This window comes from Pelodiscus sinensis, chromosome 2 (genome assembly GCF_049634645.1).
Source record: "Pelodiscus sinensis isolate JC-2024 chromosome 2, ASM4963464v1, whole genome shotgun sequence".
NCBI classification, from domain to species: domain Eukaryota; kingdom Metazoa; phylum Chordata; order Testudines; family Trionychidae; genus Pelodiscus; species Pelodiscus sinensis.
Window position 1 is genome coordinate 159,666,014 of NC_134712.1, and position 23,558 is coordinate 159,689,571.

At 41.0% G+C, this 23,558-nt stretch overlaps 1 protein-coding gene across 2 annotated transcripts in view; it reads right to left on the reverse strand.

Moving 5' to 3' along the window:
- Positions 1 to 23,558, reverse strand: part of ADCY1 (adenylate cyclase 1) — a 757,558-nt gene that overhangs the window by 55,281 nt on the left and 678,719 nt on the right. For both annotated transcript variants that reach the window (XM_075921702.1, XM_075921701.1), the window contains 3 exons: positions 7,786 to 7,941; positions 4,411 to 4,605; positions 1,239 to 1,336 (listed from right to left, as the gene is read on the reverse strand). In XM_075921702.1, the coding sequence (XP_075777817.1) occupies positions 1,239 to 1,336; positions 4,411 to 4,605; positions 7,786 to 7,941 (449 nt within the window). The remainder of the gene's footprint in view (positions 1 to 1,238; positions 1,337 to 4,410; positions 4,606 to 7,785; positions 7,942 to 23,558) is intronic.

Here is a 23,558-nt window from a genome sequence, read left to right on the forward strand (position 1 = left end):
CAGCATTACTATTTCAACCACAAACATGTTACAAGATTTTATATCACAGAACCATATTAAACTACAAGAAAACATCCTGACTGGGAAAATTTAGTATGAGATCACTGAATTAACAGTTAAATGCGGGTATCATAAGGCAGAGTTTCTCCTTATGGTAGCAGGAGTTCACTTCCACAACCACAATCTCTCTTAGGCAAGAGTTTATTGTCCAAATTTAAAAGCCAGTCAAAAGCACAGGTTTCCAGCTCACCCTTCTCATCTTTCATTGCCTTTCTTCCCAGGGGACTCTGGCAGTCCCACTCTCTGCAGCTAGCTAGCCCCTTCCCCCCTCTGCTAGTTCTGTTCTTACAATCAGCTTTTCACTGGAACACTGCCCAGCCTTTATAATCTCAGGTACAGCCCTGACCTCTTAATTGGCCTACTAGGAACACCTGCTGTTGCAGGAGCCTGCTACGCTGACAGTGGGATATTCAGAAGCACTCAGCCTTCCCTAATGATTTTGATGGGAACAGAGTTAGCCTAATGTTGAGTGTTTCTGAAAATCTTAACCTTAAAATGGCTATTGTAAAAAATAATAATAATAACTTTAAAATAATTCCTCCCACTTGCTGACTATAATAACTCCTTGGAAACTTGACACTGATATCATATCTGCTGCTTTACCAATTAGAACCAATTCACACAAGTACCATTTAACTACTTAAATATATGAATTAGTCCTCCAGCAAACATACAATCAAAGGACAATGATACATCACAAAATATTCCTGGCTCTTTTATTTCTTAAAGGCAGCTTATTTTTAAATACTTATAAGACTTCATAGAAAATCAAGTTAAAAGTATTAGTAATATGAGACCTTGCTGCTGTTCTGGTAAAACTTTGCTGAGAACTGAGGAGAGATCAATATTTTGTGTGCAGGAATTATTAGCCAAAGGCTAAGCAATATCCCATTTAGAAAGTTTCTTCTATATTTTTCTTCATGCATACTTTACTTGTTTGCTATTAAAAGATTGCGTATCAGAGGTAGCAGGCTGGTAACATGAAATACTTTCAGAATATCTCTTCAAATGTCTTTTGTTGTTTAGGTTCTCATTTCTCCTGCTTAGTTACAGGATCTAGTAAATTGATGCTAATAGTATGCATTTCAGTTCTCGCTTCACAGCAGCTAATGTTTGGATCTGTGTGCAAGATCCTTGAAAATGCCGTGTTTTGAATTTAAATAACAAGAGATACTTACTGTGGGATTATTAGAAGGTAGACAAGGCCAAATAAGGCAGCTAGAATTAGTGAAAGAACTACAGCACTGGTGAAGTATTCATCCTGAAGCTGGTGGTACTGTAAATAAGAGAAGATGCATGGAGACAGTTAATGAGGTGTCTCTACCATGCTTCCTGACTCTAAACTAGGAATAACTGTGAGGTTATTTAAATAATCTTTAAAATAAAAGATTTCCACATATTTACAAACTAAGGAATGAATGGATTTTAATTCACACTTTTGTCAGGAAAAACACCTGTTTTGGCATAAAAAAATTTGCACAAGTAGGAGAGACTTTTTTCCCTCACCCTTTATTGTTGACAAATAGCCAGTGTCAACTCTGCTGTTTGTGTTGCCAACAGAATGGCTTCTGCCAGTATCCCACAATGCCTGTCCTGATGGCTGTGCTCACCTTTGATCTCTGCTCCCCTGCAGGCATGCAGCCCTCCCCTTTCAAAGGTGGGAGGCATCTGACAGCTGAGTGAAAGCTGCTCCCTTTGGGGATCTGACAAAGAACAAATAATTGGAATGCTCCTGTTCTGCCCTGCACTGGGAACACAACAGCGGGCAGACTGCTGCTGCAGGGAGAGAGGGGAGAGACTGCTGTGATGCTTTGACATTCTTCAGCATGGAGAGCTCACAGAGCTATCATGCTGCTGCTCCTGGTTGCTGAAAAGGCTGTGAGAGGACTGAGGGGGGATTCCAAGATGTGCAGAAATCAGCTCTGCCTTCCCACAGCACTGCACTGTGGAACACATACGCAGCGTGCACTGCTCACACTATCAATGATGGTGCTTCCAATGTGGACATGATCTGTTGACAGAGGAAGCATTAAATATCCTCTTGAGATTTTTATCAACTTTTGTTGACAAAACTTGGTAGTGTGGAAAAATCTAGGCTGCTTTCAAATTGCTTTTCAGCTGAAACAGCTGAGGGATGAACAGTGATATAAGGCATGGTAATGCCTCCTATTGAGAGATAGGGGTGAATCCTTGGTATTGGTGTAACCAAATCATGAGTCTGAGAAAACAGTAAGCTGCACAGGTAAGGAAGAATTTGAATATGTTTTCTTGCTAAGTGCCATTTTCTAAGCTCAGTTTCAACAGCACAGACCTGAACTTGTTTCGCTCCATAGAGTTATTCAGGATTTACACCATGGCTGTGTCTACACTGCACCCCTTTTCCAGAAAAGGGATGCAGCTGAGACAAGTCGGAATTGCAAATTAAGCGGGGGATTTAAATATCCCCCGCTTCATTTGTATAAACATGGCTGCCGCTTTTTTCCGGCTCGGGGCTTTTCTGGAAAAAAGCGCCAGTCTAGACGGGGATCTTTCGGAAAATAAAGCCTTTTCTGAAAGGTCCCTTATTCCTCTTAAAATCAGGAATAAGGGACCTTTCGGAAAAGGCTTTATTTTCCTAAAGATCCCGTCTAGACTGGCACTTTTTTCCGGAAAAGCCCCGAGCCGGAAAAAAGTAGCAGCCATGTTTATACAAATGAAGCGGGGGATATTTAAATCCCCCGCTTCATTTGCAATTCCGACTTGTCTCATCTGCATCCCTTTTCCGGAAAAGGGGTGCAGTGTAGACAGCCCACATGTAAGCATGCGATGCTGAGATTAGAGGGTATGCAGCTAAATAACACTGTGTGTGCACCATTGCAAAGTATGCACAGGCTGAGCCCAAGGACCTGCACACTCAAACTCTTTGACTTTGTAAGATATAAGTGTATTTTGGAACGTGCATAGTTAACAGCCCTGGTTCAGCACACTTCACAAACGGCTCTGGGGTTGCTACTATGGAATTCTTAGGGCAGGGGTCATCGCATTTAATTAAGCCTCCCTCCCCAAAAAAGGGCCCAGGTAATGGAATTTACAAACTATTGCTTTTCTTCTTCTCCCCAAATTAATAGAATATTGAAGCTATTTCTGTTGATCTCCATCTTCTCTCTTTGTGGTGCCTACTCTTACTAAAGGGAAGTGAGGGAGTGGGAGGCACAGAGTTGGTCTTTACATGACCTGAGGATTCCCTTCTCTCCAGTGGAATCTTTCGCTCTAGCTTTAGGGCAGCTATGAAGATGCTTTCTGCTGTACACCACACAAAACTGCCAGCTAAACAAAATGTCTTTTAAAAAATTTTCAAGATATATTTTCATAAGATTCCATATACCTTTTCCCAAAAACGAGCCATTCCTTTCTCTTTGGTAAACCTCACTCTTTTATACAAGAAGGGCCTGCTTACTTTTTAAACAATGAATATTAAATGATTAGCCTGTGGCATCTTGAAATGAATATTAATAGGTAAAAAAAAAATCTGTTTTGTGTGTGGGACTCTGATCAGAGGTGACAATGTACCCTTAACTGTATGGCTTATGTCTCAGAGAAAAAAAAAGGGGCTATTGCCACATTAGTCCATTACCCCCTTCTGCCTTCCTTCACTTAAAAAAAAAGAATTAACATGTGAATTAAGACTATTCTGATCATACCTCAGTCTAACTACAATGAAATCAGTGGTTTTATTCCAGATTTATATGCACAAACATGATGTCAGTTTGGCCTAGAGCATGAGGCTATAATCCTAACATGGGGGTCCCTTACCAGCTCCATGAGCAGAGGAAAACTTGTGTATGTGACTCTCCTGTGTAGATGCATGGTGCTTAGCTGTGTCCCCTAACTCCAGACTCCAAAGAATGGATCCACATTTGGAGACATAGCAGAGACTGTGCAATATGGGGGAGTAGTGGGCAGAGCAGAGCAGGCACCTTCTTTGCAGAAATTCTCCAGAAAAGATAATGTGGCCTGTTTTACAGAACTTAGATTACTCTAACAAACCACAGGACCTGTGGAGGCAAGTCTGTTGGCATTGATGTGTGAGCTCCTCCCTCTATATGCCCCTATGTATGGACCTTGCAGCATATTATGCAAAGCAGAAAATACAATTCCCATCCTCCCCATGGAATGACAGAGGAGGAAATCCCTCACTGGGATTTTCTCCATTTTAGCCCTATCTCTGGATTTCTGCAGGGGATGAGGGGAAATTTAGGCCCCATATTATTGCTTAAAAGATATTGAGCAAAACATGGACCTTATCTACGAAGTTGTAACTTCATCTAGCAATTATCTTCGATTAGTGAGGTTATTAAAATTCTCACTTACTTTATGCTCACGTTCAACTTGTTTATACTTGAGGGTAATGAAATTCAAATCAGCCATCTCAGACTCTGTTTGCCGGGCCTCTATCAAACGGCCGATGTATCTGTTTACTCGAGTTCCTGGAGTGGTGTATACCACATTGGTAGAAAAAGAGGAGCGATTCCTGAGTTTTTCAGAGGCTGTCCTTAATGCTCTCCTCTGCAGCAGAAAGAAACACAAGAATGACTTCTGTTCACTGCAATGACATTATCAGTGATTTGAAATGTCTCATAATTTTTATTGCCAAGTCCCTAGTCAGCATCGGGATTCAGTGGAGCTAAGCAAATACAAATTTGCAGAGAAATACACAGAAAGACATAGTCCTTGTCCCAGTGAAGTTACAAATCAGTTACAATTTCCCAACCCCCCCCCAAAGTCAAAGGCAAGACTATCACTGACTTCACTTCTCATATTGTCCTCAGACAGCATTGTACTCTGTCAGTGTAGAGACAGTCAGTTCAACTCAGGGTGACTTGATCAGCGAAGCAAGAAGAAAATGGATCACAAATGAGAGACATTCAAGTGTGTGAATTAGCCTAAGTTTCCTCTAAGGGTGTGTCTAGACTACAGAGTTTTGACGACAAAAGTGGACTTTTGTCGACAAAACTATACCTGCGTCTACACTACCGCTGAGTTCTGTCGACATAACGTCGACAGAACTCAGCAGTTTTGTTGACGCTGGTAAACCTCATTTTATGAGGCATAACGCCTTCTGTCGACAGAGTTCTGTCAACAGAAGGTGTTATTGCATGTAGGGTTGTGTCTAGACTACAGGGTTTTGCCGACAAAACAGCTTGCTTTGTCGACAGAACTGAATGTAGTCTAGACGCTCTTTGTCGACAGAAGCTTTGTCGACAGTATCTGTCGACAAAACTTCTGTCAACAAAACCCTGTAGTATAGACGTACCCCAAATGTGCGCCCCTCCCTCCCCCTACAGCTGTCTATTAAGTCCCTTGCAGGAGCTCAGGGCTGCAGCAGGGAAGGGATGCCTCTCTCTAAGCCACACAATTACCACTGCCAGGGCAGAAGCTCCTCTCTCTGCCAACCCCAACCTTGAGTTGTTGGGGAGAGGCATCTCCACATGGAGCTCCCTCAGACTGAGGGACAGGCACCCTTCCCTTGGGGCCAGGTAAGAGGTGACTCCCTAGTGCCGGGGCAGCTTTGGCAGTAGAGAGGAATTGCCCTGGTAGTAGAAAGGCACCTCTCCCTTGGCCCCAAACTGATGTGGTGAACAATGGCTGAGGGCAGTTCTTTCTTCCCAGGGCAACCTGTACCTCAAACCCTTCCTCTTTAGCTCCACCCCAGAGTCCACACCCTCAGCCAGAGCCCTCACCCCGAACCCCAACTCTCAGCCACACTCCAGAGCCCTCTCCTACACGCCAATCCTTCAGCCCCACCCCTGCCACACATTGTCCATGTTGATGCACATAACAGAAGTCATTCCACACACGGACATAAAAAATTAAGAGGGAAACACTGGGGGAGACAACTCAAATTAACCTAGACTATTCATGACCCGAAAGAGTTCTGCTGTTCAGGACGAATGGAATGATGCAGTATTTGCAAAACAACTTTTCCTCCCCTCCCTCTCATCCCCAGCATAAGACTGCACATAATTTTACATCACAAGGTTAGCCACAAATATAGGGTTAATGAAGGGATTCCCTTATATTTAGATTTCCTCTATTACCATGTCTCATGTGTTACAATTGTTCTTGTGGCTGCCGAAATTAAAATGGAGTGAGCCATTTTAATACAGGAAATCAGCAACTGTGCACATGTAACTAAACATTTCATTTATTTTCTATTATGCATTGTACCTCTTGTTTATCTTAGACTTTTGTGATATCCCAGGTTCTTGCAAAGTTAAGTATTTTGTCAGAGATCGTTTTAAAGCTTTATTTTAGCACAGATACAGATAATACTGGGCCATCTGAAACAAAGTTTTGAGCTATATATGGCTTTCACAATTTAAGGAATAATGATCTCTGAAAGAAGCTTGGATAACAGCTTGGTTTGTGTAGATTAACCTCTTACACCGTGTACACTGAGATAAGAGTTCCATATGAGTTACAAACACCTAAAACACAAAGGTAAGTTAAAGATAATATTATGGCAATAACTTTAATATTCTGACTTTGGGGAATGTAAGTCAGTTCCCTAATATACTATATGTATGCATGTATAATATGCATACCTGCAAAAATACTGTCATATTGAGATATATAGAATATGGAATGGATTTTCAAACTACTCAAAGACATAATTTAAAATTATTATGTCATACGCAAGTTACATGCTCTTTCTATAAATGGCAAATGCAGACTGCAATAAGAGAGTTGAAGTTTAAACCCAAAAAAGGCTGTTTTATTATTATTATTATTATAATTTTCTGTCGGTACTGGGAGAAACAAAAAAAAGTTTCATAAATAGGAAATTTCTAATGCTGCTAGAAAGGCAGATTTGAAATTTTTTAAAGTATATCTCATTCATATTGGAGACAATCCAAGGCGTAGTTCAAATATCAATGAATGAACTTCCTGCTCTGCAGCAGCTGACATATTAGTAGCAACCTATGCAACATCACCACTCACTGGTAAAGTAAATTATTTGAGAATTCATCCAACTTTTTCCCCCACACCATATCAGCTTTATGATTGATAGTTACCATTCTCATGTTAATAGACGTGTATAGGCATACAAATATATCCACTTTCTTCATGCTATTACTGTATGTATAGTACTGTAAGCTGAAAGCCATGAAGGACTCATGAGACAAACTCCAGTGATTTGCAAAAACAGCTTTTTAAAATGTCTACAATGGCCTCAGGAACTCTTTTCTAAAGAACAAGTCCCAGATGGTAGCCACTTGTGACATACGTTTGTGTAAGTGTATAGGAAACTTTTCACCTGATATTTGCTACACTTCAGCTTAGTCTATACTGGGGAAATTCTGCAAAAAATTCTCATTATTGTTAGTGGCAACTCAGCTCCAGCAACAGTGGGCACTCTGGGATATCTAGCCCAGACAGAAAGCCTGGTATCACTTCCCTTTTTCAAGCTATGCTCAGAGAAAGCCTATTTTACATAGTGTCTGAAATGCACAGATATGGAACAGAGCTCTGCATAAGGATTAATGGTGCTATTACCCAATGAGCAAAAAATAGCATTAATAATGATGGGGATTCTTGTTTTTTTTTGTAGACAAGGGATTATATTGACAGCACTGTCTATATTTAGTAATAACCTCTCTTGGTTCAGTTTGTGAGACAATATAGGGCCATGTACATTTTAAAAGCACATATTCAAGGAACCTTAGAGAATGCTTATTAAATTACCTTATCGTCATCCTCACATGTCATGACATTGGAGAAAGGTATCTCAGCTTTGAACATCTTACGACAATGCATGAGCTGGACCAGCAGGTAGCAGACTGTTTTGAACTTCATTCTTTTGGCAGGCTTTATGTCTGAGAGAATCAGCCCTGGAAATATCTGTCAGGCAATTAAAAAAAAATGAAAAGATACATATAGACTTCCATACTTCCATACATACATACCATCTGATGATCACAATAAGCATGAAAACATTATACATTAATATTGTGATCAAATAACATATTTTATTACCCACCATATTTTCTCAGAGGTAGAATATTTCTCCTTTTTAAATCTAAGGGTAACCAATAAGTGGACTAGTGGGACCAAACCTGGACCAACAGATGCTTTTTTACAGAACTCAAAATCTGTTAATTTACTTATTAACATGATTGATCAAGAAAACTGACAAAATAATTATCTACTCTGAAGAATATGCTTAGCACACTGGCTACATCTACACTGTCGGCTTTTTGTGCAAGAACTGTTTTGCTCAAGCGTTTCTGCGCAAAAGTTCTTGTGCAAGAGCACATCCACACTGCCATGTAGTTTTGCACAAGAGATATGCTTTTGTGCAAGCCCGTCCATGGCAGTGCAGATGCTCTCTTGGGCATGAAAGCTCTTATGGCCATTTTAGCCATTGGGGTTTCTTGTGCAAGAAACCCCTGTTGCCCATCCACACTGCCTTCTTGCGCAAGAGGGCGTATTCCTCGTGGGAAAAGGAATAACTCCTGCACAAGAAGCCCTCTTTTCTGATGCTTTACTGTAAAATTACTTGTGCAAGAACGTGTGTGCAGTGTAGACGCTCTGCAAGTTTTTGCGCAAGAATAGCTGTTCTTGCACAAAAAGCCTGGCAGTGTAGACGTAGCCCTCATGTTTAACAACAACATACCTAATATTCAAAACTGATTTTTTTTAGAAACCCAGAGTATGAAACACACATTAGCAACAGAACTAGAAGAGAGACATTATTTGTATTTCTTCTTTTACTTTATATTCATTTGACTTATTAACCATTTTTTCTTAAAATAAAACAGTATATAAGTATAAGCACAAGTGAGCTTTTATCTTTATACCCTTTGTTTTCATACTATTTCTGTCATGTTCTTCTTAACTTCACTCTCCCATATTAGCCACTAGAGTTTTCTTTAAAATAGGTAAAGTTCCAGGCAGTGCATTTTTTGTGACGGTACCATCATTTATTTTCCAAGCACACAGTAAATTAATGGGATTTTCCCCCGCACGTACTGGCACCTGCTTTCCTGGCGCTGCTCGGAATGTAAGGCATTTTTTTTCCAGCTCCCAGCACGGGGTTTAGCTCTTAAGTGGGCCGTGACCACATATTTGCCCCTCCTTTTTTTTTTTTTTTTTTTTTGCTCAATAAGTTTGAGCCTGGAGTACTGGCAGCACTGATTCCAGGGTACAAGAACACATCCATGGAGTCACGATCAGGAGCATAGGTAGGGGACACAACATTTTTGTACTCTGTATCTTGTTTTTTTCATGACTGGGAATAATAACGGAGAGGAATTCTGGGCTCGATGTTTATTGGTTTACTTCTTTCAAAACAGAGGCCTAATTCAGAAAAAGCACTTGCTAAACTTTTGAACATGTGTCTAACACACATTTATTTTGATTGAATGTAAAGATATGCTGATTAGAACCAAGACCACAACCCCTTGTTTCATTCTCAGGAGCTATGCAACTTCATCTGCACAGATTATTTATACTTCTGGCCTGTGTTAACCTGCAAAGAAGGATCTGTGAGAATTCTGAAAGGCTACACTGTCTGCCAGAAGAGCAACACAAAAAAGTACTACCACTTTCATCAGGTTACTTTGCACCTATTTTGGGGGCTAAAGTCAAAAGACACAGAGTTTGATCCATATACCTGAAACATATTCTCAACCCCAAACAAAGCTCAGATCTTTGTCCTCATGATTCAAGGTATATGGTCACTGAAAGGCACAAAAATGATTTGGTTTATAGTTGCCATCAAGAGTTGAGAAGTTAAATGGTTGTTTATTGCAGCATTATGGGTCTAAGATATGTTCACTACTGGGATCTGCCCGTGCCTATCAGGATTCAGGGAATCAAACCCTTACTTCACCAAAATAATTTCTTCTATAACTCCCCTACCTACACCAACCATAGCAAATACTAAGAGAAGAAAGTTGGGACTAATTAAAGGGAATCCAACAAAGTGATGGAGAGGAGAGGGCTACAGATGAGGAAAAGGCCTGGCATACACAGAGGGCTGAACTTCTCTATATCTGGACAGCACTGATCCCATATGCTGTAGCAGTGGGTGAGTCAGATAAAGAACACTAAATGGAAATGTCATCTTGGGCGCTAAAAGTCCTACCTGCACAAGAAAACATTTGGTAGAAGATTCCGTTACTTGTGTATATCCATTTTTGAGTGCTCGATTTAATGGCTGCCATTTAGGGTTTGATATCTAATCTACATGATGCAATGGTATCAACTGCTTCATTGCATGAAATCTGAATGAGCAGGGCACAAAGGAGGAAGTAAATCAGAACCGATACTATGATGAACATGTGTATACTTGGTCATCTGAATGTAGAGAAACAGGGACAAGTTTTCCTCAGTATTATATGCAGAGTAAGTTGATGCAGAATTTATTTCTGTATCCAGATTAAAATATGTATATTTAGATATTGAGAAATGCATAACATTTTATAGTACAATACAGAGCTTTGCCTAACATGCTGTATGCTACAGTTCTGTCGACTATATGTTGCATTGCGACAACCAATCACAGAAATCAATGTCTGTTGAAATATCAGCATAACATTTCAATTAGGCTGTGTCTACACTGCACCCCTTTTCCAGAAAAGGGATGTAGATTAGACACTTCGGAATTGCAAATCCACGGGGGATTTAAATATCCCCCGCGGCATTTGCATTTACATGGCTGCCGCTTTTTTCCGGGTTGGGGATAAGCCAGAGAAAAGCGTCAGTCTAGACGCGATTCTCTGGAAAATAAGCCCTTTCAAGTAGGAATAAGAAATCCTCTGGAAAAGGGCTTATTTTCCAGAGAATCGCGTCTAGACTGGCGCTTTTCTCCGGCTTATCCCCAAGCCGGAAAAAAGCAGCAGCCATGTAAATGCAAATGCCGCGGGGGATATTTAAATCCCCCACGGATTTGCAATTCCAAAGTGTCTAATCTGCATCCCTTTTCCGGAAAATGGGTGCAGTGTAGACACAGCCTTTATGTATGACACAATCTTTTATTAAATTTAACAGGAAAAGTTCCTGAATGAGCACAATTACTGCATTGTGTTTGAAGGATGATTAAAGTAAATCTGCATTATATTGCACATCTGACAGTACTTCAATTTAAAGGACTATAGTGTGCATGTTATTCTGCTGTACAAGGAGTTGATTACGTGTAAGCTAGAAATAGTGAAAAAAATCTCTTAAGTGGCTTCTCATATAATCTCTCAGTTGAGGAATTTCTGGCAAGTGACTCACAGCTGGAAAGCAATATTTTGCCCAGGGGACATTGTACAGTGACATTCACTTCACTAAATATCTTGAACACATTGCTTAGTTGTTCATACCAAATAAGATATGTTTAGGCATAGAAAGCCTTTAGGTCAGAATATGGCAAACAGAATCTACCTTCAGATCAATGGTGTTCAAGGCCCCGAGCTAACAGAGTCTTTGTGTAGCTAGCTGTGATGTTGCTGATTAATCCCATCATTTTTAGTAACACATCCAAAGCTTCCGTAGAAATAGAAGTATTTTGCTGCATACCTTTCTCTAAACCCACTAAAATGTAACAGCTGTTTTTTCTGCAATTAACTCCAGTATTTTTGTTCTATGTTCTAAGCCACAGTAATAGAAAGGAGACATACAGTGATATTTCAATATTTCTAATGGTTACAATACAAATAGACCAAAGGATCACCATTGGATCTCAACTCCAGAACAACTCTTCCCCTTTCCTCTGTCTGGCAGACAAGGTCAAACCTCTTCACCTGGAAGTCGCACAGTGAACAGTTTAGTGATTTTTGCGCCACACGTTCATTTTGGGGGCCATAGTGCAGCTAATTCTGAGGTGATCTAAGTAAAGAATGAGAAGCTGTTTTGCACCTCAGAGCACCCACAAAAAGAAACTGTAAGGATTTATAGGATATACTGGAATGTGCTAATAGAAGATTTTGCTAGCAAAGCCAAGAGGGCATGTATGAGACAGGCAAGAAGAGGGCCATGGTCTCTCTCTTTCCCCCAGAGGTGCTGGGAAAAGTGTGCTTTGGAGAGTACAGTCTAAACTTCTGTCAGTGTATCATATTTCCTGTGAACACTACGCTTCTCTGAATGCTGAGAATCATTATGATTTAGAGAAAAATAATGTCTCCTGACAACTCTTCTCCGGCTGTGTACCTCCTCCTATTCTCCCAACATGGCTCTCCCTCAGAAGAGCCCTAATATGCGCAGGTGATTTTTAAAAGGCAGCTTCCAGAATGTATAACAGATTATTTAATAGGGCTTCAAAGCAGCAGATGGAGCAAACTGTTTATTTACCAGTCTCTAAACATTGTTGGGCTCCTGCTATAGCACAGACATATGGGCATTGCCACACTTAAAAAAACCCATATAATTAGGCCATCTTTGATAGGCACTCCCCTAAACTTGGCAGCTTTATTTTACTTGGGCACTTCCTTTTCAAGTGCATCTGAATTGATGCCTCGTCGTTTGCAACATCATTTTAGATGGCTTCTTTGTAGTAACATAGCCATCAAATCAGGGTAAGAATGAATAAGTTCTATCAGCCCCTTATAAAAGTTGCCAGTCTATTTACAGCTTTGAGAGGTTAGAGAAATTCGAAAGTACACCGAAGCATGAGTAATACAATAATCAAAATTCTGGGAAAACACCTCTCTGTTTGCATCTCTTGTAATACCCAGGTGCTTATCTTGGCTCCTCAAAAAAAAATGCAATTCATTTTGCTATGGTCAGCAATAGGGCATGAAAAAAAATCACAGAAAAGGAGGTACCATTGATATTGGTCATTGATAGAAGGCTTCCATGCTTCATTGTCTCAGGGTATGTCTACACTACCACCTTAGTTTGGACTAGGGTGGTAATGTAGGCAACTGGAGTTGCAAATGAAGCCTGGGATTTAAATTTCCCGGGCTTCATTTGCATAAAGCCGGGCGCCACCATTTTTAAATGTCCGCTAGTGCGGACTCCGTGCTGCACGGCTGTATGCAGCATGGACTAGGTAGTTCGGACTAGGCTTCTTAGTCCGAACTACCGTTACTCCTCGTTTCACGGCACGGAGTCCGCACTAGTGGACATTTAAAAATGGTGGCGCCCGGCTTTATGCAAATGAAGTCCGGGAAATTTAAATCCCGGGCTTCATTTGCAACTCCGATTGCCTACATTACCACCCTAGTTCGAACTAGGGTGGTAGTGTAGACATACCCTCACTCTTTTGCCTTCAGTAAATCATGTCTGAGTTTCTTGGTACTAGCATCTCTCTTATTATTACTTCCAAGTTATTGAGCTTTCCTGAATACATTTTTTTTTGTCCTGAGATATGTGAGCAAATTTTATTTCAGGTTCTTCTTTTCTTAGCTATGGTAAGTAGCATTTTGGAGACCTCTGTCATATGCCATATTACACTCATTTTTAATCATTCTTTTGCTAATACAGTATATTGATGTCCATTTTACTTAGGCAGGGGTGAAAGAATACAAGTTGTAGAAGAAAGAATTCTACATAGTTCAAACCAGTTTATCTGTCTATCACAAATACAGCAAATATTTCTAATGGTTGTAAGGGTTTAAAGATTTCTGGGAGACCAATAAAATAGATACTATGGTACTTCAAGCCCGTCACTTCTCTTGTTTCCAAGAGTCAAGTCTCTGGAGAGGAAAATAAAAAGGGAGAAACAGATCATAAAACAAAGAACCAAATCCTGCTCCCACTGACTAGGATGGAAAAACTGAAATAATTCCAGATTGTGGGCTGTCAGACTGACATTGGTGCATTTCTGTTCCTAGCACCTTTCACAGTGGCAGCAGGAGCGATATTGTAGCGTACACCAACACACTTTATAACAAATCATCGTACCCTTTGTGATGCTGGCACACCAGGTCAGATCTGGGCCATAGGCCAATTCTCTCATGTATCAGTGTAACTCCACGTGAGTAATGAAGTATGTATTCAGATTTCAAGCTCCGTGAAAACTAGTAGAATGGATTTCATTTATGTGATCTTGTTATAATACCAAACATTGACATTGTAAAAACCCATGTATCTACATAACCCATTAAAAAAACCACGTGAAATGCCAATGAAGGACTTTATCAGACATGGTGATAAAAGTAAATGGCCATTGTGATGAGGACCAGAGGTCAAAAGACTATGGGCATTCCTCACCCACTATCAAAGGAAAAGCCCACATAGTTAGTGACATTGTCAGCTTGTTCTGAGTGTGAAGATAATATAGATTCAAAGAAAGATCCTTTATCTCTCTTTAGACTCTTATAGGGAAGAATGTCAAATGCAAAATAGAGATCATTAAAGATAATTGGGTATTCTGAAAGATTTATGGGAAGCTGGCAGTTTATTACATCACAGCCACCATTTGGGGTTACAAACTGCAATTCACTTGTATGTATATTTTACCCGGATTAACTTTTCAATAACTCCCTGGTATGCCCATATCTTGAATACTGTGTGCAGATGTGATTACCCCGTTTAAAAACAAACAAACAAACAAACAAAAGCAAGCAAACAAACAAAACCACATATTGGAGTTGGAAAAGATTCAGAAAAGGGCAACAAAAATGATTAGGAGTATGGAACAACTTGCATATGAGAAGAGATTAGTAAGATTGGGACTTTTCAGCTTGCAAAAGCGGTGATATGATAGAGGTCTATAAAAATATGATTAGCATGGAGACAGTAAATAAGGAAGTGTTATTTACTCCTTCTCATAACAAAAGAATTAGGGATCACCAAATGAAATTAATAGACAAGTGTAAAACATACAAGAGGAATATTTCTTCACACAACACAATGTCAACCCGTTGAACTCTTTGCCAGTGGATGTTATAAAGGCCAAGACTATAACAGGGCTAAAAAAACAACCCATAAATAATAGATTAAGTTCCTGGAGGATAGTTCATCCATTAGCCAGGATGGGCAGGTGTGTTGTCCCAAGCCTCTGTTTGCCAGAAGCTAGGAATGGGCAACGGGGGATGGATCTCATCATGATTATTTGTTCTGTTCATTCCCTTTGAAGCCCTTGGAATTAACCATTGTTAGAAGACACAATACTGGGCTAGATGGACCTTTGGTCCAACCCATATGGTCATTCTTATGCACTTAACACTTATTTTTTTTTCTTAGCTAATAAACCTTCAGTCAGTTTACTACAGAATTGGCTGCATGCACTGTCTTTAGTATAAGATTCAGAGTAACTACGGATCTGGACCTGATGTCCAACTTTTGACTTAAGTAACCATTTATCACAAAGACTAATTTGTTTGGGTGGCAAGACAAGGTAGAGAGTCTAAGAGGACAATTTGTGATGCCATGGTAGGACTGGCATAATGATTCTGGAGTTCACATGTGGTACTGGCTTGGTGAAATCTAATTACAGAACATACCACCAGTTGGAATATCTGCCCTGGTTTTCTGACAGTTTGCCCTAATGTAAGCACTCATAGTTGTGAGCCACTCCAGACAGCAGTACGCCCGTCTACTTCGCTGGTCAGTTGTAGCACAGAGAAGCTACTCCCAAAACTAGCTGTGTGTTTGGTAGATCTAAAATAGTGCTCTCTATTGTTAGCACATGTCTGTGTAAAATGTTTGAATGAATACAGATACCCTTACAGTGGTTTTGAATTTTAATGTTGATCTTTTGCTATGTCAGATTTGCATAAACAAAAATCAGAATGTTCAAATTTAGGCAGTTAAAGTTTTGGTATTTAAATCCACTGTTAAGTGCCTAAATAAAAGTGATCTGATTTTCAGATGTGTTGGGCATCCATTTTTCCCACAGAGAAGAAGGCAATGGGAACTGGGGGTACTCAGCAGCTCAGAAAAAAAATCAGACTGCATAATTAAGTGCCTAATTATAGATTAGAATCTAAAGTTCAAGAGCCTGTGTGAGAACATTTGGGCCTAGCCTGTTTATTTTGTGGTTTCCTCTTTGTTTGTACAGAACATAAACCTCAGAATTTTCACTAGTGCTGCAGGAAGAGAGTGTCTTTTCTACAGGGACATTATATTATTCTATGGACTTCACCTTCCTGCAAGGAAGGAAATTGCCTGCAAATAAAGATTGAAATTTAAGACTCTGTTAGTGTAAAAAGGGATATCAAAATAAAATAGTTACTGGAATGCTAATTTAGTCCTCTTCCTTCTCGCAATTTATTCTCTTCACCTCCACCCCTGCCAGATTCCTTTTTCCTTTGTTTACACATTGCTGACTAACAATTTTTCAGTTCAACAAATTCAGATTTTATTTTATTTTAATTTTTGTTAAGATGCATAAAAATCTAGTCCCCACTATGGTAAAGTCTCTTTTATTTGGTCTGACAAAAACAACAGCCCGCTGTCAAAAATCCTATCTCAATAAGGATTAGATAGATAGATAGATAGATAGATAGATAGATAGATAGATAGATATAATATCTACACTTAATTAAAGCCTTCACAACATAAAATGAAAAGCATCTGGGGATTGCAAAGTATAGAACGAGGTGCACTTGCTAAATTTGAAGAACGCAAGTTGCTAACAATAATTTACTGATAAAAGCTGCACTGTAAAAACATATAGTAATTGCTTATTCTGCTGTTCTGTGACAATGCAATCACTCTTTGATATTGATTATTAAATTCCATTTCTGGAGGGAGTTTTCCAGGGGGCCAGCAATGAGGTATTGGTGGGAATAACTGAAGTGATATTTTGGGGATATAGGAATATGGGACAACTGGTATGTCCCATGTATGCTTTTTGCTGGAAGATGGATGGAAGAGCAGAGCCCGGAGGGTGGGGGGATATCATGAATAAATGAGCAGAAAAAATGTTGTATTCTCTCCCTTTAAATATATGAATTTTCAATCTTTTTCATACGGTGATGGTACCTGTAATTCAGCCTTCCAACCACATTCTAGAATCCTTTGTACTGGTTTCCACGCTCCAGTGGGAATCAGCACAATGCGTTAGGGGATGCTTTCAGCATCTGTCATATGCACAAATGACTAAGGAAACTGTTTCAGATGAAAAGCAGAGACAGAGAATGAAAGCAGATTTCTGGCTGTTATATTTGGACACAACAGAGAAAGAGGTAAAACTCTTCTCTCTGCTGTGCTTGCTTTATTGTTGTTACAGCTAAATCTGGAAACAACATGAAAGCAAGCCTTCAGACTGGGAGCAGTAGGGTGGTGCTCATAGGGACAAGACATCACTTTCCTCCATCCCACTTTAAAAAAAATCCCAAATATGTATAAACACATTATCATGTAAATGGTTAACATAACACTATTTAATCTAATTAAAAGTTGTGGGTGACCTATCATAGATTTTCAAATTGCAAGAGATTATTCTGCCCTGAAATAGTAGCTCACTAACATACAAGACCGGCTGCACAACTGGTTTGCACACTCTCTTGGGGGACATGTACACTGCAATGCTCTTTTGGGATATTGGAGTATCTTCACAGCAAGCCCATTATTTTGGGCTCGCTATTCCGACATCACTGTAAGTCTCATTTTATGAGGAGTAAGAGTGCTTTATTTCAAAATTTGGTGCTGTGTTGACAGCGCCAAATGATAACATAAACTATTTTGAAATAGTATTGAAATAAGAGACGCAATTTGCATAGCTCAAATTGCATATCTTATTTCAAGTTACGGTGCTGTGTAGACTCACCCTAAGGATACTAGAGAGATGGGCGTGTGACAGCACCCTGAACAACATAAATAGATGGTGGTAAGGTATCAGCTGGCCCTAGTATGGAATCAATTGGATTTGGTACCACAATTTCAACAAGTGATTGAAATTAGAAGTTCTAATGGAAGGAGGTTTGATTGGCGGAACAGAAAGTCCTATTGGAACATTCCTATATTCTAGTACTTGTCAAGGCTGCAACTGATCCTTATGTTATCTCAATAAAATGCTATATTATAAGATGGTTTTATCATCTAACAGGTCCTGTTTATGTTATAAGTTCCTAAGGTACTTATTTCACTCCAGAACTGTACTTGTGAGTTCACACTAGGGGTGTGTCTAGACTACATGCCTCCTTCGACGGAGGCATGTAGATTAGCCAGATCGGAAGAGGGAAATGAAGCCGCGATTAAAATAAGACCAGTGTCAGGCCATAAACCATTGGCTGCCAGACCGTGAAACGCTGCCAGGCCATGCCTATGCCATGTAGACGTGCGCTGTCCCCACTAATTCTGCTCTTGGGCCACAAGACAATGCTAAGCCCTGCCCCAAGCTGCACTGACTCCTCTGGGCTGCAGGAGATGCTGTGGTAAGAGCAGAGCCCTGTTGGTATCTGGCTCCTCGCCCACCTCCTCACCCTCCCACTGTTGCACATGGAAGGAAATGGTGAGCGTGGGGCCAGGATCCCAATGGCGTGGAAGGAAGGTGCCGCTACCTCCAGGGAGCTGCTGTCTGTATGGAGAGGAGGAGGGAGCTGCCCCTGAACCACCCCAGGCTGGGCAGAAGGGGGAGGCCGGACACTGGCTGGCAGGTAGTAGGGGAAGAGCGGTGGTTGGGAGGAGCTTTGCTTGCATGTGTGTTCTCACGCCCACCTCCAGCTTCAGGGTGCTGATGGTGACAAGCAGGATGGGAACATGGCCTGAGCAGTGCACACTGCTTGTATGGCAGGTGTGTGTGTGGGCTGGGGGGGCAGGAAGGCTGCCTTGTGCGAAAAGCTGCTGCAACACCCGAATACTCAGTGTATACAACAGGCAGCCAGCGGGCAGGGGGGAGCAAGGTACTGAGGCCTAACTTGTTTGGGGCTGGCAAGGCCTCTCTTCTCCCCCTGCCTTGGAAATGCTCATGCGCCTGTGAGCGCCCTAAAGAAAGTGGTACACAGGCTCATGCTAGCCCTTTCAGTAGCTTCCCCGGAGGCTGCAGGTAGCAGTGCAAAGCTGGCTGTAAGGGGAAGCCACTGGGTCCAGAGAGCTGACCCATCCCAACTGGAACCGTGAGAGCTGTTTCGGTGAACAGTAAATTTCCTACCAAATGTATCGCTTGGGGGACATCCAAACCTGTCCCAAATGTTGGAGTGAATTTGGCGTATAGTTTTGGCTGGGAAACAAATAAACCAATCAACTCTAATGTTTGGCCATGTTAAAATGATTTAGTTTTGCAAGTGTCGAAACAAACTATATTGACATCTCATTTTTGGTCAGTGTCTTCTCCAGATATCTGCAAACTCTGATCTGTTACAACAAAATGCATTGTGTATGTACAGATGCGATGTAAAATAGCATGTGAACTATTAACATTAGTTACCACAATGAATATGCAAGTATGCAAATAAAATGTTACCAATCTGCCAAAAGTACATGAATGTGTTTCTGGTCTGTGGTATAAAAAAGGTTGGGAACCACTGTGAGATATTTGAGAGATGCCGGACTGTAAGGGAGTTCACCCAACATTCTGGCACCTCCTGGTGGTTGTCTTAGGAATTAGCTCTATGTGGCAGCGCACCCTCTTCTAAGGGCATGTCTATGCTACACAGAAGATCGACGCTGCCTCCTTTCGGATCACTGGTTTGATCATCAGTATGATGTGGGTAGCTTACAAACTACGTGCAACTGATGACAATAATATTTCATTAAATGGTCTGAATCAGCTAGCAGTCAGAGCATACAGAACAAATCTGAGCTTGCAATATTTTGCTTGTCTGTCTGAATTAACAGTGAGATTCACTGTTCATCTGTCCAAACTCTTTTTCAAAAAATCTGAAGTGTCTATCCAGTTTTGCTTGAATATTTCAAGATGCTTTCATAACTACATTGATCTCAGTCTAATTCACCTAGTGCTTCTCAAATCAACATCTGTAAAATGGTGGTGGACATTTACCTTCCAATAAAACCAAATGCTTGTCCATCCAGCTGAACTTTCACCCGGAGTATCCATTTTGGGTCTAACTTCTCTCCAGTATAAGTCCAAAACTGTGGCAGTTTCTTCCAGAGGAACTTGTGACAACATCTGGTGATAGGTAGATGCAGAAATCAATGAGATGGCTCAATTTTTGTATGAAGTGCTTCAGTCAGGGTTTGGCCTCGTTGTCTCCATCTTCTGAGAACATATGCAATGCTAGGCCTTGGTCCTTATCAACAGAGCTTCACACTTCCCAAATTCTCTCCTGTCTTTTTTACTGTTTTCTTAGATTAATGGTTACTCTGGGTTGCAGGCACTGAACTGTGTGACAGGTCACAGTGACATATTCTTTCCTCTAGCAGTTTCTACAAACAAGCTGCCATGCCCTTCTCATGCTTGTGTAGTTTGTTCACAGTGGCCCATATGGAAATTCCTTACATTCCTGTGGTTTTCTGTCTCCTCGATTCACAAGACGAATTTTTTGGTTTACACTGAAATCCAGAGAATCCTCCTCTGTGGTTTCCATTGCAATAGCCACTTCAATAGTCATTCCGAATGTAAGCACTGATATGGTCAATAGCTTGTTTTAGTGCATAATCCAGAGATTAATTGGTCACACAGGGCATCACTTAACATTTCTCCAAACAAAAATTTTCTTAGAGCAGTAACAAGCTGTGTTACTCACTCCCCACCTCCCTGATTGTCTTGATAGGATAGGCGAGAAAAGGTTCCTGAACTGTTGCAGTAATTATGACATAGGTGGCAGTTCCACATACACAGGCGCAGATGACCATTTTGCAGGGCCCCGGGCAGCATAATTCCACGGGGCCCCCCCTTTGCCACGGCGCATGCACAGTGACGCCATGCGCATGCGCAGCGGCGCATGCGCGGGGCTTTCTGAAGCGCGGGGCCCGGGACGACCGCCCCATTCGCCCTGCCCTATATCCGCCCCTGCACATACAGTTGTAGCACAAAAAGCTATCAGCAAGCTGGAAATTTATCAGTCTGGAATGGTGTTGCAGGTTACAAATTGATCAAAATATTTGAGGTATACAACCCAGGACTCATGTTTATTAACTCACTAATGATTCCCATAAAAGAGGCTATTTCACTGCACTCCTATGAACTCACACCTCCTGTACTTCTCTTACACAGGAAAACTGGGGGAGGGCCTTGTTTATTTGTTGTTGTTATTGTTACTGCAGTATCTGCCCTGGTTCTACTTTTCTGCCTATGTGCCAATACTGCAGAATTATTTCTTTGGCTGTACCCGTGCTCCCTCTGCTGGCTACAGAGGTTACGTTTTCCTTTGAGTTTGAGCAAGGCACATCAGAATTGCCAGATCCATGTTACCATCTCTTCACCTACAGATTCCTTCTGGAACCTGTGCTTTCCCCTCTGTTCCACAGTGCATTGTTATGTATGCTATCAGACTACTAATCTTCAGAGCAAGAATAGACTATTGTGCTTTTCAGGCACATAAAACATAGCACAGAAATAAGGCTATATGATTCCTTTGGGTGCAGATGCACCTGTCTTTATATGATAGTCAGTGTGAGCTGTGGCAACCTGCTGCAAGTAATCCTTTTACTAGTCAGTACAGCTTCACCTAACACAGTGAAGGGCAGCTGGAGTACATGACAATCAATAAGAGAAAAGAGTTCCGTAGGGAAAAAACATAGTACATAAAAGGGGACATTTACTTAGTTAGTCCTTATGTCTGATTATAGTACAGTCCTACCAGAAGCTGACAAAACATCCCCACTGGTTCTGGGGGCAGAGTTAAGGTTGCTTAGCTTGCCTGGTATGTTCTGGAACTCTGCATTTCCTAGTTTTCAGAAATTTAAGTACAGATGCATTCAACATTCTGGAGGCACATGAGGAACTGCTGGCCATATTTAAGAACTTGGGCTAGGTCTACACTACAGAGTTTTTGCACAAAAACTCACAGAGCATTCACACCTCAAGCACATTTTTACTCAAGTAAAATGAAAGAACAGAGGGGTTTTTCTGGTGTAGGTATTCCTCTTTCTACGAGGAATAATTCCTTTTCGTGCAAGAGCTCTTGCGCAAAAGGTGTGTGTGGACGGGGAACAGGGTTTTTTTTTGTGCAAAAAGAGGCAATCAGAAAAAGTCCAGGTGCCCTGGTGGCCATTATGTAAATAGCAATCAGAGTTTCCTTTCGAGAGTGCTTTTTCGATGCACTTTTGCAGTGTGGATGCTCTCTTATGCAAGAAGATTTGCGGAAGATATCTCCCGCAAAAAGCTTCTTGCACAAGAAGCCTATAGTGTAGACATAGCCTAGGGATCACCAAATGAAATTAATAGGCAGCATGTTTAAAACAAACAAAAGGACGTTTTTCTTCACTCAATGTACAGTCAACCTCTGGAACTCCTTGCCAGAGGATGTGGTGTAGGCTAGGACTTTAACAGGGTTCAAAAAAGAGGAAGATAGATTCATGGAGGTTAGGTCCATCAATGGCTATTAGCCAGAATAGGTAGGAATGGTGTCCCTAGTCTCTGTTTGTGGGAATGGGTGACAGAAGAGGGATCACATGAGGATTACCTATTGTATTCCCTCCTTCTGGGGCATCTGGTATTGGCCACTGTCAGCAGACAGGATACTGGGCTAGATGGACCGTTGGTCTGACCCAGTATGGCCATTCTTATGTTAATTCTGCATTAATGATATTTTGGGGAAATAAATAAGTAAGGCTGCCTAACATTTTTCACTGGAGGAGCCTGCTTTCAATTGCTTATAATTTAGCCAAGCTGTAACAGTTGCCTGCGGTTAAATATTTTGGAAAAATTTTGACAAAGTTCAACAACACTGGTTTAATCATATCTAAGAACAATATTGGAGACAATGGATTGTTTTGCCAATTTTTTTACAGCTCTTTCATTTAGAAATATTAGCAACCTTTGCTTTCCAGTAAAGACTTTAAATTTGACTGGGATTAACGAGATCCTTTTTTCCCCACCCCCGTAAAAATCCACCAAGATTTGGACGTTATAAGACTCTGAAAATTGCCATTTACACACACCCAGTGTAGAGGTTTGCAACATGCTGGGTGCTAAAGAATCTGTCTGCACTGAGCATGCTCCAACCCAAGACAACAGAGCAGTTGTGCTGAATTTTCCCTTCAATATGCTGCTCATAGAAGCTGTGGTGCTGGACACTGGAGCTGAGAGCAGGGAGGCTCTTTCTGTTGTACATTCAGTGTTCCCTAATTAGCCAGGCAGCCTTGAAGAAGAGGAAGCATCCCACATGAAAATGTGAAAGAAGACAGGACAAGCTGAAGTTGAGATGGATAAGCCCTGTAATTGTTCATATTTACTGAATTTATAGTGTGTGTTGGCATTAATGTATCATATTCCACAATGCATGCTATGCTGCTTATTGAAGAACTAGCCAATTAGCCCGTCCGTCATAAGACGGGATTTTCAGGTCTCTCCTCCACGTCGATCTTCTCTCCTGAGCCTCTGGTCTCTCTCTCTCTCTCCTTCTCCTAGTGAATCATAGAATCATAGGACTGGAAGGGACCTCAAGAGGTCATCGAGTCCAGCCCCCCGCCCTCAAGGCAGGACCAAGCTCCATCTAAACCATCCCTGACAGATG